Below are 16,655 nucleotides of genomic sequence, written 5' to 3'. Positions count from 1 at the left end.
GAGAGAGGCCATGCCTCAGAGAGAGGCCAGGCCTCAGAGAGAGGCCATGCCTCAGAGAGAGGCCATGCCTCAGAGAGAGGCCAGGCCTCAGAGAGAGGCCAGGCCAGGCCTCAGAGAGAGGCCATGCCTCAGAGAGAGGCCAGGCCTCAGAGAGAGGCCATGCCTCAGAGAGAGGCCATGCCTCAGAGAGAGGCCATGCCTCAGAGAGAGGCCATGCCTCAGAGAGAGGCCAGGCCAGGCCTCAGAGAGAGGCCATGCCTCAGAGAGAGGCCAGGCCTCAGAGATCTCCTTAATAGGCTCTCGTCATCTGCAGCTAGAGGCCAGAGAGGCAGCAGGATGAGGCCAGGCAGCCGTGAGTGAGTCTTAAGACTAATCAGCAAGGTTAGCAGCCCCAGGCGGTGGATGATTCGTAGCTCTTCTTTCCGGTGAAAAACTTCCTCAACTGTAGCCCTTTGATTCCCAGAGGACAGAGCCTGTGCTCTGTCATTACCAGGGAAGAGAAACCCCCCCGAGGGACATCCGTCCTCTCTGAGGGGTGGATGTTGAGACTGGGCCACTACATCATAACCCTGCAGTTCAGGAGCTGCCTTCCTCTGTAGTTTCACTCCAACAATGATCCAACCTAATATACATAATGATCAGCAGGTTGATGTGTTGAATCAGGTTAGTTACAACTGGGCTTGGAGGACAAACCTTCAGCAGGGTAGAACTCCAGTAACAGAGTTGGAGACCCCAGCTGTTCTCAGGTAAACCAGTTAGTCTGCAATATTCATGAACAGACATTACAACTATCTTTGTCTTGGCCTGTGAAGTTGATACTCCCCTGCTCAATATGAACTGCACATTCATCTGAAAGGATACACTTTTAAAATGTTCTAAGTCTTTTTATTTTACTTCCATGTCATTTCGACAAACCTCCAATTTAAATGAGAGTGTGAATAATACATGACCACGGTTCTGAATGTTCATATCTCACAGATGCACAAGAGAGAGCGCCTTTCGACTTTCATAAAAACATAAAACATTCTTAATCTGATTACCGCCTTAAACTGCTCTCCAGACACAGCCAATCAGGTCTGTGTTAAACCCAAGTGGTTCTCCAGGAGCGACTCAATAAAACATAACGCAGCCTCGCTTTCACCTGTTCCTTTCAACCGGCCTTCTGTGTGAGCTGAACATTGCCGATGTAGCTTTTCCAGAGGTCAGGGCGAGTCTCTCTGGAGCGCTGGTGCCTGTGGTGGGTTAGGGCTCACGGCTACATTACACTCAGCCATCCCCTGTGAGACTTAGACACAAACTTATTGTACAGAAAATATGTTGAGACAAGCATTTATTCTAAGCTGACTCCTTGGGGGCCCAATATCTTTTCTTCCTTTTCCAAATTGTGTCCTGAAATGTGTGCTTAGCTTACACAAACTGACTCACATCGCAACAATTAGGCCATCTGCAGCTTAGCTCCTGTCTACAGAGCCGCAGGATGAAGTAACCAGGGGACTAGTTACATAATGCTCTCATCAAATGTACATCAACAGCATCTTGAAAAATACTTTTTTAACGTCAATATGACGTTAAAGAGATGCAGTCCAGGTTTTATCGTTCAGACACACGAGAGACAATGGTTATCAAATGACTGTACAGGTAACTGACAAGGGCTTTGAGATGTTAATGAAGTTAACAATGCTGCTGGGAAATATCTGCTCTCAGAATAAAACTCCACAGAAGGACGCAGCAGCCCTAAGAGTCTGTGTCTCTCGTCAACAAACGAGTCACATGACAAGCTCATATTTCTCCTGTTCATAGACAGTCAACCTGAGGACACTGACACTGTATCTGGAAACACAGCAGCCAGCAAGCCTGAGAGAAACCAACACCTCAGTATCCCAAAGCAGATCTCTCCTATGTGCCAGCGGCGGGGGAGGGATCCTGGTTCCTTGAAGCCCTCTGGTGTACCTGAACTCCAGAAATGATGGTTATTTGAGGTCCAACCAACAACCACTGCCAAGACGTGTGAGTTACATTTCCCATAAAAGCCTCTCTGGGAACATGCCAGGGAGATGAATGAGTCTGGAGCTAATGACAGATGAATGAGTCTGGAGCTAATGACAGATGAATGAGTCTGGAGCTAATGGCAGATGAATGAGTCTGGAGCTAATGACAGATGAATGAGTCTGGAGCTAATGACAGATGAATGAGTCTGGAGCTAATGACAGATGAATGAGTCTGGAGCTAATGACAGATGAATGAGTCTGGAGCTAATGACAGATGAATGAGTCTGGAGCTAATGACAGATGAATGAGTCTGGAGCTAATGACAGATGAATGAGTCTGGAGCTAATGACAGATGAATGAGTCTGGAGCTAATGACAGATGAATGAGTCTGGAGCTAATGACAGATGAATGAGTCTGGAGCTAATGACAGATGAATGAGTCTGGAGCTAATGACAGATGAATGAGTCTGGAGCTAATGACAGATGAATGAGTCTGGAGCTAATGACAGATGAATGAGTCTGGAGCTAATGACAGATGAATGAGTCTGGAGCTAATGAAAGATGAATGAGTCTGGAGCTAATGACAGATGAATGAGTCTGGAGCTAATGACAGATGAATGAGTCTGGAGCTAATGACAGATGAATGAGTCTGGAGCTAATGACAGATGAATGAGTCTGGAGCTAATGACAGATGAGCAGGGAGAACGGCTCTGCAGCGGCTTCCAGGTCACCCAGCTCTTTATTTGACTGCTGTTCTCCAGAAGATTACAGTGACGCCCGTCTGAGCAGCACAGAGCTCCAGGTGTTGCAGACCGTTGACTATATGTGAAATATCAGGAAGACAGCTTCTGAAACTAACTGTAGCACAGCAACGGCCGTCCTGTAGAAGTCCTGCTGTGAGAACAAGGACAAGCTCCAGTGGCTGTGTGAATGTGGAGAGGAGGCTGGTGTGATGGTGGAGAGGGGAGAGGAGGGGAGAGGCTGGTGTGATGGTGGAGAGGGGAGAGGAGGGGAGAGGCTGGTGTGATGGTGGAGAGGGGAGAGGAGGGGTGAGGCTGGTGTGATGGTGGAGAGGGGAGAGGAGGGGAGAGGCTGGTGTGATGGTGGAGAGGGGAGAGGAGGGGTGAGGCTGGTGTGATGGTGGAGGGGGTTGCAGGGGTGAGGGCTGTCTGTCAGACCCCTCGACTGCAGAGATCATCAACATGCACCGGAACACTGCAAAGAAGCCCTGGCCGTCTGCCAACACAGACCTGAGTCACAGGCTGCAAGGGAACAAGTGCATTCCTCACAACAAAGCAGCGCATCGCAGGGCCATTGTGCGGGGTGTGGAGTGAGGGGTGAGGAGTGAGGGGTGAGGGGACAGGGACGAGAAGAGGATGTGTGCCCAGAACAGACCAGTCCCACAACAACATACTGAGTTAGTGTTAAACAGCAGACATGAAGGAAGAGCCGCCTGACATAGACGTGCTCCTGGTTGGAAGTGTTTTCGAGAAGAATGATGTCTCAAATGACCATCTCTGCCCTCAATAAGTGGAGCCCATGTGTTCCTCATCTCAGGAGCCCACACATCACCGGATGCATCATTCAGATCCACCAGGAGAAAATCTCGGCACTTTATCCAACTCACAAGAGGAAACTTAAGATGCACAAACACACAAGTCAGCATGCTGAGCAGCTCACTGTGGAGCGCTAGGAGACGTCTGAACGGGTAGGACTGGGAGAGACGAGGTCCTGAACGGGCAGGACTGGGAGAGACGAGGTCCTGAACGGGCAGGACTGGGAGAGACGAGGTCCTGAACGGGCAGGACTGGGAGAGACGAGGTCCTGAACGAGCAGGACTGGGAGAGACGAGGTCCTGAACGGGCAGGACTGGGAGAGACGAGGTCCTGAACGGGCAGGACTGGGAGAGACGAGGTCCTGAACGGGCAGGACTGGGAGAGACGAGGTCCTGAACGGGCAGGACTGGGAGAGACGAGGTCCTGGGATGACAGTGCATCCTCAGAAGCCATTTGTCCAATGTCCAACTTTTCTTTCTGTGTGAAACATATTCATAGTAACCCTCACTCTCTATATAAAATAACAATTTGTTTCTCTTTTGGGGGAGAGAAACTGTACACTTCTTGCCTGTGTTACTTCTCTAAAGGACTGAGCAGGGGGTGGGGGTGAGGAGGCAAAGGAGCAAAAATGCAACGACTGCAGGTCCAGGATCCTGAACCAGGCCTGGCCTGCAGAGCTGTGGCACTGTTTGTGTGGTAGATTAATGATGGCTGGGTGTTTGTGGGTCTGTTGGGAGGGTGGGAGGAGGTGGTACTGGAAGACTGTTTACCTTTCCCAGACGCCACCTTCCCAGGCTCTGCTCTGCTGGGTCCCAACACAGAGGCACAGCAGGGTCTATCTCCACAGCAGGGTCTATCTCCAGCAGATAGATAAAGACTGTGGCGTGGGAGGCAGAGTAGCTGTAGCTTCCTGGTATCACTGTACCCCCGGGCGCACTGGTGGCATTTGAACCCTGCTCAAGCAGGATACCGTATCGTTCTATTCTTTACGTTCTCGCCAGCGTCTCATGAGGAAGTTTGCCTGAGGACATGGTTGTTCGCACTGCTACTCAGGCTATGTAAAGCTCCTCTTTAGCAGGGATCTATGAGAAAGAGACCGATGAAGAAGCTAAGTGTGGAATGTTACAGCAGTCAGAGAAAACACTAAACTAAAGACTGTCTTTTTTACAAGGAAAACTTTTACAAGGAAATGTAATTGGTTGACTGGCAACCTCATATTTATAGAACAGGAAGTAAAACTGACCCATTTTCCTTTGTTCTATATTTTGAGGTGGGTATTAAATTAATCCAAAACATGCCCTTGTCTGTGTCTGCTGTCTGGGCCCGTGTCCAGTCACAACATTTGATCAACAGAAAGAATGAGTCTTTTGTGTATGAGGTCAATCAAGTTGTACCCTTTCACGCAACCCTAAAACACCAGGCTGTCTGCCTGCCCTGTCTCTGACAGAACCTCTCTGTGCAGCTTTTTTAGCAAGAGGCAAATAACTCAGTGTTGGCATGCAAGACTCCTAAAAGTGCTTGAGACAACATCCCAGTTTGCTGAAAGTTTGCTCATTAGAGTACCCAGAGGAATTCCACAGGTTTCTTTGGGCCTTCAGCCTGCAGATAGCCTGGCAGGCTTGGACATTTCTGTACCCCAGAAGAAACGCAGTGACAATGGAGCCTACTGTTGCCCAGAACAATCGGGAGTCAATAAACAATAAACAAACAAACGTAAACACAGACATGTTTTGTGTTCCAGTAGCTCCCACTTGGATAAAACAACAGTGCTAGCAGTGAGGGTGATGACAGTTTGGAATGAACTACACATTTCCTGGAGATCTCATTTCATGCATCTAAATCTCAGCTCATTTCTGAAACCAACTGGAATGTAAAGAGTTGACCTAATTTTACAAGAGTCACACCTCCCCAGAAGCACTCAACACTGCAAATGCTTCCGATGCACTTTACTTTTGATGAGTCGTAAAGAACATAATTGGTGGAATTCTAAATTCCTCTCCTCAAATGTTACATTAACTGTATGTTCTGCAAAATCAATAAAAGAGAAAAGTTGGAGACAGGATCTTTTGAGTTTAACTCAACCTTGACTAATAATCCTCTAATAAAACGAGTTGAGGCATGTCCTTCCACCAAGTGCAGAGCAAAGGACGAGTCCCAGTCCAAAGTGTGCATCCTGTAGGGTTAGGGGTTAGGGTTAGGCACTGGTCCATCTCCAGCTGGCCCCAAGCGCGAGAGGCACAGAATATAGAGAATCTATATATACACAGACTAGAATAGCTGAGGAATATGATCTATTCATTGGGAGGACCTTCTGATGAATGTGCATCAGGGATGGAAGCAGAAACAGCAACTGAAAGCCAAGCAGCCTGCGGTGCAGTACTGCAATACACACTTCCACCTGAGGCAGAACACACTCCCACCTGAGGCAGAACACATTCCCACTTCAGGCTGTCCCTGCAGAGCAGAGCAGGAACCACTGCTGTCAGACAGGAAGCAGGTAAACACAGTTAAACACAGGTAACACAGTGTTTACCTACATCTTTAACACCTCCCTTGAGACATGCCATGTGCCAGCCTGTCTCAAGTCCTCCACCATCATCCCTGTGCCCAAAAAGCCAAGGCCAACAGGACATAATGACTACAGACCCGTCGCCCTGACCTCTGTGGTAATGAAGTCTTTCGAGCGCCTGGTGCTGGCACACCTTAAATCCATCACTGACCCTCTACTGGACCCCCTGCAGTTTGCCTACAGAGCCAACAGGTCTGTGGACGATGCAGTTAACATGGCCCTCCACTTCACCCTACAGCACCTGGACTCCCCAGCATCCTATGCCAGGATCCTGTTTGTGGACTTCAGCTCTGCCTTCAACACCATCATCCCCGCCCTGCTTCAGGACAAGCTCTCCCAGCTGAACGTGCCTGATTCCACCTGCAGGTGGATCACAGACTTCCTGTCTGACAGGAAGCAGTGCGTTAAGCTGGGAACACAAGTCTCTGACTCCCGGTCCATCAGCACCGGATCACCTCAGGGCTGCGTCCTTTCTCCTCTGCTCTTCTCCCTGTACACCAACAGTTGACGTTGTCCGCAAACTCCTGAAGTTTGCGGACGACACCACCCTTATTGGGCTCATCTCTGGTGGAGACGAGTCTGATTATAGGTGGGAAGCGGCCAACCTGGTGACCTGGTGCAGCCAGAACAACTTAGAGATCAATGCTCTTAAGACAGTGGAGATGGTTGTGGACTTCAGGAGGTACACAGCCCCACTCACCCCCATCACCCTGTGTGACTCCCCAGTCAACACTGTGGAGTCCTTCCGATTCCTGGGCACTATCCTCTCCCAGGACCTCAAGTGGGAACTGAACATCAGCTCCCTCATCAAGAAAGCACAACAGAGGATGTACTTCCTTCGGCAGCTGAAGAAGTTCAACCTGCCAAAGACAATGATGGTGCACTTCTACTCAGCCATCATTGAGTCCATCCTCACCTCCTCCATCACCGTCTGGTACGCTGCTGCCACTGCCAAGGACAAGAGCAGACTGCAGCGTATCATCCGCACTGCTGAGAAGGTGATTGGCTGCAATCTGCCTACCCTCGAGGACCTGCACACCTCGAGGACCCTGAGGCGAGCGAGGAAGATTGTGGCCGACTCCTCCCACCCTGACCACTCCCTGTTTCAGTCACTCCCCTCCGGCAGAAGGCTGCGGTCCATCAGGACCAATACCTCACGCCACAAAAACAGTTTCTTCCCTTCCGCTGTTGGCCTCTTCAACAAGGCCAAGGGACCACACTGACTCTAATGACTTCTTGCTTAACCCTCGTGCTGCCTTCGGGTCACATGACCCAAAGGTTCATAACGAACCATCGTTGTGTTTACCCAATTTTACCCAATACAAAAACAAATTAAAATAATTTTCTTTTAACCTTTGCAATGTGGGGGGTCTGAGACAGCCCAACGGTTAAAAGAAAATGCTTCACTTTGTCTTTGTATGCGGTAAATCTGTCGCAATACGACGGTGGGTCACAATGACTGATGGGTCAGAATGACCCGAAGATAACACAAGGGTTAAAACACACTGCTTTTTGCACTGCATTACAAAATGGTATCTTGTACATTTGTATTTTTTGTAATATTTGTATTTTTGTATTTTTATATTGTAATTTACGGCAACTTATATTTTATTTTATTGTATATTTAATTATATTCTAATCCCACTTAGTACTGCTAGTTTATGTACCCTTAGTATAGATAGTCCACATATTTAAATTTTAGGTATATGTTTATTGTATGCACCTTCCTGCCAAAGCAAATTCCTTGTCTGTGCAAACTTTCATGGCGAATAAATCCCATTCTGATTCGGTAAACACAGGTAAACACAGGTAAAACACAGCAGAGCTGTTCCAGTCTACACACAGCAGGGCTGTTCCAGTCTACACACAGCAGGGCTGTTCCAGTCTACACACAGCAGGGCTGTTCCAGTCTACACACAGCAGGGCTGTTCCAGTCTACACACAGCAGGGCTGTTCCAGTCTACACACAGCAGGGCTGTTCCAGTCTACACACAGCAGGGCTGTTCCAGGGGGGCGGAGTCCCCTGGCCCAGACAGACGGCTCTGGGCAGTAGCTGCATGGCGTTGCCAGGGGGACAATGCTGGTGAGACAGTCAGCTGCATAACAGTCCCCCCCAACTCTGCCGCCACCCCCACACCCCATCCCCAGATCTGCCCCCCACCCTGGGCAAGTCAGCCAGGGCTGTTCAAGGCCATACTGGGGGAGAGGCCTTTGGGAGCGCTGTGGGAACATTTCAGACCAGAAGACTGGGAGGAGAGCCAGCAGGTATGTAGAGACTGGGAGGAGAGCCAGCAGGTATGTAGAGACTGGGAGGAGAGCCAGCAGGTATGTAGAGGCGGGAGGAGAGCCAGCAGGAGGAATCGATGAGTGTGATCAGGTCAAAGTGCAAGACTGCTGCAGAGGAGGAAACATCCTGGAGGTGTGTCTGGGCCGCGGCAGATCTGACCTGCTGTCTGCAGAACACTCTTTAGGTGGATTACCTGTAACCCGGCAGACTGAACTGTACATCCCACTGAGCCAGGCTCAGGCTGAGCCAGGCTCAGGCTGGGGCTGTGGAGCTAGAGGAAGGCTTGGGGACAAATTCTTGTCACAAATCAGAGGCAAACACTTTCAAAAGTTTACTGAGGGCTGAGGTGAACTGGGAGACAAAACCATGGTGCTCCTGCCAAAGAGGTCAGGAGAGGGGAGACAAGGGAGGGGGAGGAGAGCAGAGAGAAGGGAGGGGGAGGAGAGAGGAGAGAGAAGGGAGGGGGAGGAGAGAGGAGAGAGAAGGGAGGGGGAGGAGAGAGGAGAGAAGGGAGGGGGAGGAGAGAGGAGAGAGAAGGGAGGGGGAGGAGAGAGGAGAGAGAAGGGAGGGGGAGGAGAGGGGAGAGAGAAGGGAGGGGGAGGAGAGAGGAGAGAGAAGGGAGGGGGAGGAGAGGGGAGAGAAGGGAGGGGGAGGATAGAGGAGAGAGAAGGCGGCTGGCTAGCTTGTGTGTTTGCCCATTAACCTGGAGACTGGATGTTTGCCAAAGGTTGCAGCACTTTCCTCCACTCCTTGACGGCCTGGTCAGTGTGCAAGGTAGCGCAGCCTCGCTCCAGCCCAGGAGGCTGGGGACAAAGTTCATCCTGACAAATTACAACTATTCTGAAATTAAAACTATTGTAACAGGGACGAATATATACACACACACACTTTTACCAAGCGACGATCATGTCCTTTGGTCCTGGTTTAAGTTGAAGTATTCACTGAATGTTTGAGGGGCTACCAATGTTACCAACCTGCTAACATTCCTGTTCTAAGGCAGGTGGGAATGTAATATTTTCTTCCCGGTTAATGGGTAGCAGAACAAAAAGAGTCAGCAAAGGTTAGTTTTGACCCCAAGACAGATTAAACGGTCACAATTTGCAGGCAAGTGTAGCTGAGTAGGAGACTGGTGTGGAGGGTTGAGAAGTCTATGGCCATGAATTATTATACTTAATTACTAAGCACTGAATCTCTGTATGTGCAGTTTAAAATTAAGAAAATATGCACTTCTGTACAAGACCATTTATTTTAACTTCTGAAATCTTTAAAGTTAACTGGAAATGTAAAGCCAACAAAACATATATAGATAGATACTGAAGATCTGAGAGGAAGTTTTAAAGTGTATTGTTGAAGAGCAGTTGCTGTAGGGTTAGAGCTCTTAATAATTCAAATGTAAGAAAGCCACAAATGGCAAATCCTCAAACAATCTATTTCTGTGTGTCCTCTGCCCCATGTTCTCCAGACGTCTTCTGGAAGGACTTCACAACAGAACACAGACATGTTCCACCACAGACTGTGTGACTAGAAACACATCAGGAGATTCAGTCGAGTGTTGCTGAGGCTTCTTGTTAACTGCCATGATTTCAAAGAGGGTGGAAATTAAACATGAATCTGTACTATGACAAACAAAATCACCCACTGAGCGAATGTAAAACCCTGTCTGGGTAGAAGGTTTTACAAAATATGATCCAGACTTCCACAGAGCAAGACTGGTAGGAGGATAAATGTGGCAGCTTGTCACTGTGTTATTGCAGTATCATGTTCATCTTTGATCTTTGGTGTAAAAGCCAAGTAGGTAACACAATGTTGATGGGGGTAAAACGGTTAGGGTTAGCAGTGTAAAAATGATTCGAAGTAGGGGTTGAAGGCAGACGCATCAAATATCCTGTGCCTTGGGATTATTTCCCCCTTGGTCAGCTCCTGTCGAGTGGGGGGGGGGAAATGAACTCCTGTATGAGTGTGGGGACCCTTCCTCCCCAGTAGTAGTTTTCTATGCTTTCCATCCTCGGGGAGGTGTGAGGAGGCCTGTCTGTCTCCTCCTCAGGGAGGTGTGAGGAGGCCTGTCTGTCTCCTCCTCAGGGAGGTGTGAGGAGGCCTGTCTGTCTCCTCCTCAGGGAGGTGTGAGGAGGCCTGTCTGTCTCCTCCTCGGGGAGGTGTGAGGAGGCCTGTCTGTCTGTCTCCTCCTCAGGGAGGTGTGAGGAGGCCTGTCTGTCTCCTCCTCAGGGAGGAGTGAGGAGGCCTGTCTGTCTCCTCCTCAGGGAGGTGTGAGGAGGCCTGTCTGTCTCCTCCTCAGGGAGGTGTGAGGAGGCCTGTCTGTCTCCTCCTCGGGGAGGTGTGAGGAGGCCTGTCTGTCTGTCTCCTCCTCAGGGAGGTGTGAGGAGGCCTGCCTGTCTGTCTCCTCCTCAGGGAGGTGTGAGGAGGCCTGTCTGTCTCCTCCTCAGGGAGGTGTGAGGAGGCCTGTCTGTCTCCTCCTCGGGGAGGTGTGAGGAGGCCTGTCTGTCTCCTCCTCTGGGAGGTGTGAGGAGGCCTGTCTGTCTCCTCCTCAGGGAGGAGTGAGGAGGCCTGTCTGTCTGTCTCCTCGGGGAGGTGTGAGGAGGCCTGCCTGTCTCCTCCTCAGGGAGGAGTGAGGAGGCCTGTCTGTCTGTCTCCTCAGGGAGGTGTGAGGAGGCCTGTCTGTCTCCTCCTCAGGGAGGAGTGAGGAGGCCTGTCTGTCTGTCTCCTCAGGGAGGTGTGAGGAGGCCTGTCTGTCTCCTCCTCAGGGAGGAGTGAGGAGGCCTGTCTGTCTGTCTCCTCAGGGAGGTGTGAGGAGGCCTGTCTGTCTGTCTCCTCCTCAGGGAGGTGTGAGGAGGCCTGTCTGTCTCCTCCTCTGGGAGGAGTGAGGAGGCCTGTCCTCAGATCACACAGAGCCCTGGGAATCCCCATGGTGCTCTGCAGCCACAGAGGAGCGCCCCCCCCCCGGCTGCAGCAGTAATCCAGCTTGTTTCCCCTCATGTACATCTTCTCCTCAGCAGCAGTCAGATCCTGTTAGAGCTTAACATCGTCCTCCGCCACTGCAGCCCTGTGGCCACGACGTGGATGGGTAGGAATGTCCGTGCTTGAGACATGTCCTCAACATAAAACCAGAACTGGAAGTCTGTGACAAGCTTGTTTGAACGTGCCACTCGTATTTAGGTCTGAACATACCGTTCTACATTGTTCAAAGGATTGTCTTCATCAAATTAGTTCACTGGGGCATTTGGTTGCCAAATCATTCAACGCAACCATTGTAAAAACTCGAAAAAATAATCCCCCCAATTTTTTTAAACTAATTTTAGTGGGACGCATGCCTTCAGACTTCAGAGCATGCCGTCTATATCAAGAGCTTCAACAGATTCCTGTACAGCTCAGACTCTTTAAAAAAAACCTTGGTGTCACTGCACTGCCCACTGTAGCGCTGGTTCTATTCTTGAGGTGGCCTACATTTTGATAGCTGCAGGGCGGACGACTTGCAATGCCAGGAATGCATGCCCGGGGCACAAGCGATATATCTGGATGTGGAGCTCTGTAGCATTATCGCATCAGAGGTGCTGCATCTCACTGCTGCTGGCCAACCAGTGAGATGCCTCACTTACAGATGCACATCCTCAGCTAGTCCCAGGGTGAACATCTATTATAACGACAACCACACCTCAGGCCACACAGTCCCTGCTGGTGGACACAGACCAGGAAGTGATGTAACAGGAATCCTAACAGGGGTAAGGACGGCTTTCTGCCCTCTTGACATTAGCAAGATAAGAGACCATTCTCCTCTAAGCGCATACAGAGAAGACTATCTGTACAGTACACAGGGCACAGCAGATATGGTTCGGAAACAGTCATAAAATCATGTCTGCTTTATACAACCTGTTTCAGAGGCAGAAGTTTAAATGTGTACACTAACTTCTGGCACAAGAGCTGACTTTACGACTACGGTCTCTCCGCAGAACATTTGCAGTGCTCCTGTCTGTGTTGATTCATCATCCTCGTAAGAATGGAGTCTGGTTAGGGCTACCAGGAGTGAGATGAGTCTGGTTAGGGCTACCAGGAGTGAGATGGCTAACAAGGCAGTCATAAATGATTTACTGGAGGTGCTTTACCCCAACAGCCCATGAAGACTCAGTAGTAAAAGCACAGGCTTGCTAGGTCTCAATTAACATTTTGAACAACTTCGGCTTAATGGAGACAGAAGCACATTTTCTCCCTCTGCACTCCCACTTTTACACACTTACACTATGAACACCTTTCTTGCAGTCTGAGTTTATTTCTTCATGTGAGAGCCTTGACCAGAGAGCTAGGTTGCTTCCTTGGGTTCCTGTGTCGGGGCTTTAATCTGGGTGCTTTTTTCCTGCCGATGGTACCCAACCACCCTCCAGGTGTTGTGGGAGGGATTCCCTTTGAACTCCAGAAGGGCCCCTTTCCTGGGTGTGTTGGAACATGCTTGGGCTCTTTATCTGAGCCCTCTACTCTCCACACACCCAAAGAAAACAGTACCTGAATCATCCTGCATCCCTCCCCCCTCCCCCCCTCCCCCCCTCCCCCCCTCCCCCCTCCCCCTCCTCCCCCCCAAATTGGCATTTTCAGCCACCTAAGACGAGGGGGAGTCTGTCTGCACAGTAGAGACATGCACTGCTTTGTCCACAGGCCTCCTACAAGAGAGAACCTGCTGTTCATGGCTGGGCTTTACTGTAATTACGCTGATCACATGCCAGCTGAAGCAGGAATTTGTCATTATTTGTTGTTAAAATGTGGGGAATAAACATGGGAACCACAAGCCTACCGCTGAGGACTGTGTTTAAGGCTTTTAGAGCAGATTACTAGTTGTCTCTGTGGAGTAAAAAGGGGTTTCTCATGCAAAATATCTACTCTGCGCAACAACAACTAAAAACTGCAGTTCATTAGTGTAACGGAGGTATCTACGTGGCAAAGAGATGCTCTTTTAACAAGATGATGTGGTGGACGTCTTAACCACCTGCTTTTAGTGAGCGTGTGTGTGGGACATGCCTTCAAACAGCAGAGTAAAATAATGTTGAAACACTAAACTAAAGAAACCAATATGGACACCTACAGATAAAAACATAAATTGAACTATAATGAGCCACAGTCATCTCTCCAGGCTCTCACGACACAACCTTCATATAGGCGTCCCTGCACTGTTTTCATTCACACAGTCAAGAGCGAGAATTAATTATTGATAGGACACATTTACTGAGAGTGGATGTGAATCTGTCCAACTGATACAACAGAGGCCCAGTGCAGCCCCTCGCAGCATCGCTCTGTCAGAAACACTACCTTCATAATGTCCCTCCCTGAATTATGCAGAAGCAAACATCCATCGGCCTCTGGACTTACATCATGACTGAGGAGGACGGATCTGGTGGAAATTCATGCAATCAAGTATTTGACATTTGTGGTGTTAGAGAGAGAGAGCCTACCTGGTACTGGGTTAGGGTTAGAGAGAGAGAGCCTACCTGGTACTGGGTTATGGTTAGAGAGAGAGAGCCTACCTGGTACTGGGTTATGGTTAGAGAGAGAGCCTACCTGGTACTGGGTTAGGGTTAGAGAGAGAGCCTACCTGGTACTGGGTTAGGGTTAGAGAGAGAGCCTACCTGGTACTGGGTTAGGGTTAGAGAGAGAGCCTACCTGGTACTGGGTTAGGGTTAGAGAGAGAGAGCCTACCTGGTACTGGGTTATGGTTAGAGAGAGAGAGCCTACCTGGTACTGGGTTAGGGTTAGAGAGAGAGAGCCTACCTGGTACTGGGTTAGGGTTAGAGAGAGAGCCTACCTGGTACTGGGTTAGGGTTAGAGAGAGAGCCTACCTGGTACTGGGTTAGGGTTAGAGAGAGAGAGCCTACCTGGTACTGGGTTAGGGTTAGAGAGAGAGAGCCTACCTGGTACTGGGTTAGGGTTAGAGAGAGAGCCTACCTGGTACTGGGATCCCTGGTGGACACAAGCTCCTGCAGAGGGAAGCAGGACACACATCAGAAGAAGAGCACAAATCAGGAGCAACCAACCGTTTGCAAGGGTCTTCTAAACACTGCTTCAACTAAAGCCTTTTAAGTGCTGAAGCTCTACTCATTAAAAAGATTTAAATATATACATGGAAGAGATTTATAAATTCTAAAAGCATCTGATCAAAAGAATTGGGGGGTCACAGTATGGGACAGAGTAGCTACTGAGTTACCAAACTACATTAACTATCTTTTAACAACAAGATATCAACACAGGCCAAGACAAACCATTTAATAGGTTTCTTGACTCAAACTGACTTCTATGAAAAAACTTGCTACATGCAATGGAGGGTCAATGATTATCCATGCTCAATTAAGAGGGTAAACGTTGAGAAAACAAACTAAGGTTGACAAGCTTATGCTTCAGTGAGTCTGGCCTTCAGTCTGACACACGGGACAGAGAAACCTGATCGCCAGCTGGGAAAGTATAATCCTGGGAGTTTAAGGGATTTAACACAAAAGCCCAACTAGAACTACAAGGTAACAATTATAGGGGCAAGGGGGCACCACTCTGCATAATTTAATTTGTGTAAACGGTTGAATTTTCCCAAAATTGTTACCCAAGTCATGCTCACTTCTTAAGAGTGTATTCATTACCGTAAGTGAATCATCTCTTTTGACAGTAATGATTATCTCCATAATGTTTCAGTGATGTTCTGTTATGGTTAGGGGATAGTAGCGGAGCTAGGATGAATCTGTTATCTTGAGTGAATTGGGGACTTGCATTTAGTGTCTGCTAAAGGAGTATGTGTACATGTTACGACATATTATGTAAAAAGTACATGATTTCAACTCTTGAGAAAACAAAATACATGAAATATACAGTTCACACACAATAGGTGCTGTCATGAATCACATACAAAGATCATTAGGCAACTCCATTTCTGAGACCATGCATTACAAAACAAAGTGATGTTGCCTTGACAGTGTATGAAGAAATATTTGAGAATAGAGAAGCTGATTTAAAATTTGAATGGACACGGTTTACGTGGGTGTTATAGCTATTTGTCAAAATGTGATCTCAGACAGAGCATGATTGTCTCATTTCAAACGAGATTACAGATTCACTTGAGGATTATAATCTGTCTGGAAATAATCACTCAATCTGAAATTGGACAAGTCTATTCATAGACAAACTGTAACAAAAAAAGGAGATTACTTCGTGTAATATCGTGGATATACATTTATAAGTGAGTCAAATCTGGGATTGCTGTAGGCTAACTGTCTCTGTGAGTTTCCACGATTAGACAATCATCGGATGCCTATCTTTAGATTTGTCATCTAAATTGGCCAATCGTGATTTAATACATAAACAACAGTCTACTTGATTCACTGGAGCAGGTTGAGTACAAACCTTGTGTTCCCGGAGTTATGGTAATGATTCCAGCCAAAGCGGCTAACAAGATCCACCGTAAACTCATTTTCACTGCATATAGCATTCAATCCAAAGGAGGAAATGCAGTTTGATCTTAATTTAAATCAGAGCAATTCTTAAAAACCATCATGAATTTCCTTACGATTCAGTCAAACCAGAAAAAACGGCAAATTGAGGACGGGAGAGAGATTACTTCAGCAAGTAACGCGCAGGAGCAGGTAGAGAGCGGTCCGATCACAGCGTTGCGGTTTGACGGAATGCAGCCCAACTGTTTGCGGTTGGCGAAACTTCCAAGAAACAATGCAGGTGTCGCCGTCCATACATTTAAAAGCTGTAAAGCATGACGACTAATATCACTTTGGAAGCCGTATAATCAGAGTTTAACTACCATTCACAAGCCACAGTATCTTCGCGCAATAGAGAGACGTTTGAAGTGACAAGCATTGCAAGCTACTTCCAAGCCCACTCCAACACCGTAGGACGTCCCCCCGCACACTTGTGCAGAGTAAGTCCAATAGTAGCCTACGGTGTGCCTTCTCCGGATTTATACAAAAGTCGTGTTCGTGATTACTCAGTTTGTGTAAAAAAAAAAAACAATATCCTTACATCTTTTCATTCTTCATTAGGTTCGTAGGTTATAGCATAGTGTACGAATGCTTAATTTAAAGGGCTAGACAGTTTTAGTCCTTAACTTTGCCTAACAGAGCCATCTTGACATATTTGCAGGAACAAGACAGAAGGATATTCGACGCAGTAAATCGGAACTATCTTTTATTATCATGATAGGATGTATTCTGGAAGGAGGATGTTATTAAATGGCTTTCAAGCATGTCCCTGAAAGAGCGCGCTTAACAA

General features: G+C 48.3%; 1 protein-coding gene across 1 annotated transcript in view; it reads right to left on the bottom strand.

Moving 5' to 3' along the window:
- The window catches only part of LOC134011686 (extracellular matrix organizing protein FRAS1-like), a 34,661-nt gene extending 18,387 nt beyond the window's left edge, over positions 1-16,274 (bottom strand). The window contains exons 1-2 of the mRNA XM_062451055.1: positions 15,780-16,274; positions 14,340-14,371 (exon numbers count right to left, since the gene is read on the bottom strand). Coding sequence (XP_062307039.1) covers positions 14,340-14,371; positions 15,780-15,864 — 117 coding nt within the window. The 5' untranslated portion in view covers positions 15,865-16,274. The remainder of the gene's footprint in view (positions 1-14,339; positions 14,372-15,779) is intronic.
- Between the last annotated feature and the right edge of the window lie 381 nt (positions 16,275-16,655).

Source organism: Osmerus eperlanus, chromosome 25 (genome assembly GCF_963692335.1).
Source record: "Osmerus eperlanus chromosome 25, fOsmEpe2.1, whole genome shotgun sequence".
NCBI lineage: Eukaryota > Metazoa > Chordata > Actinopteri > Osmeriformes > Osmeridae > Osmerus > Osmerus eperlanus.
Note: the sequence above shows the minus strand (reverse complement) of the source record. Positions and strands in the feature narration are given on the sequence as shown.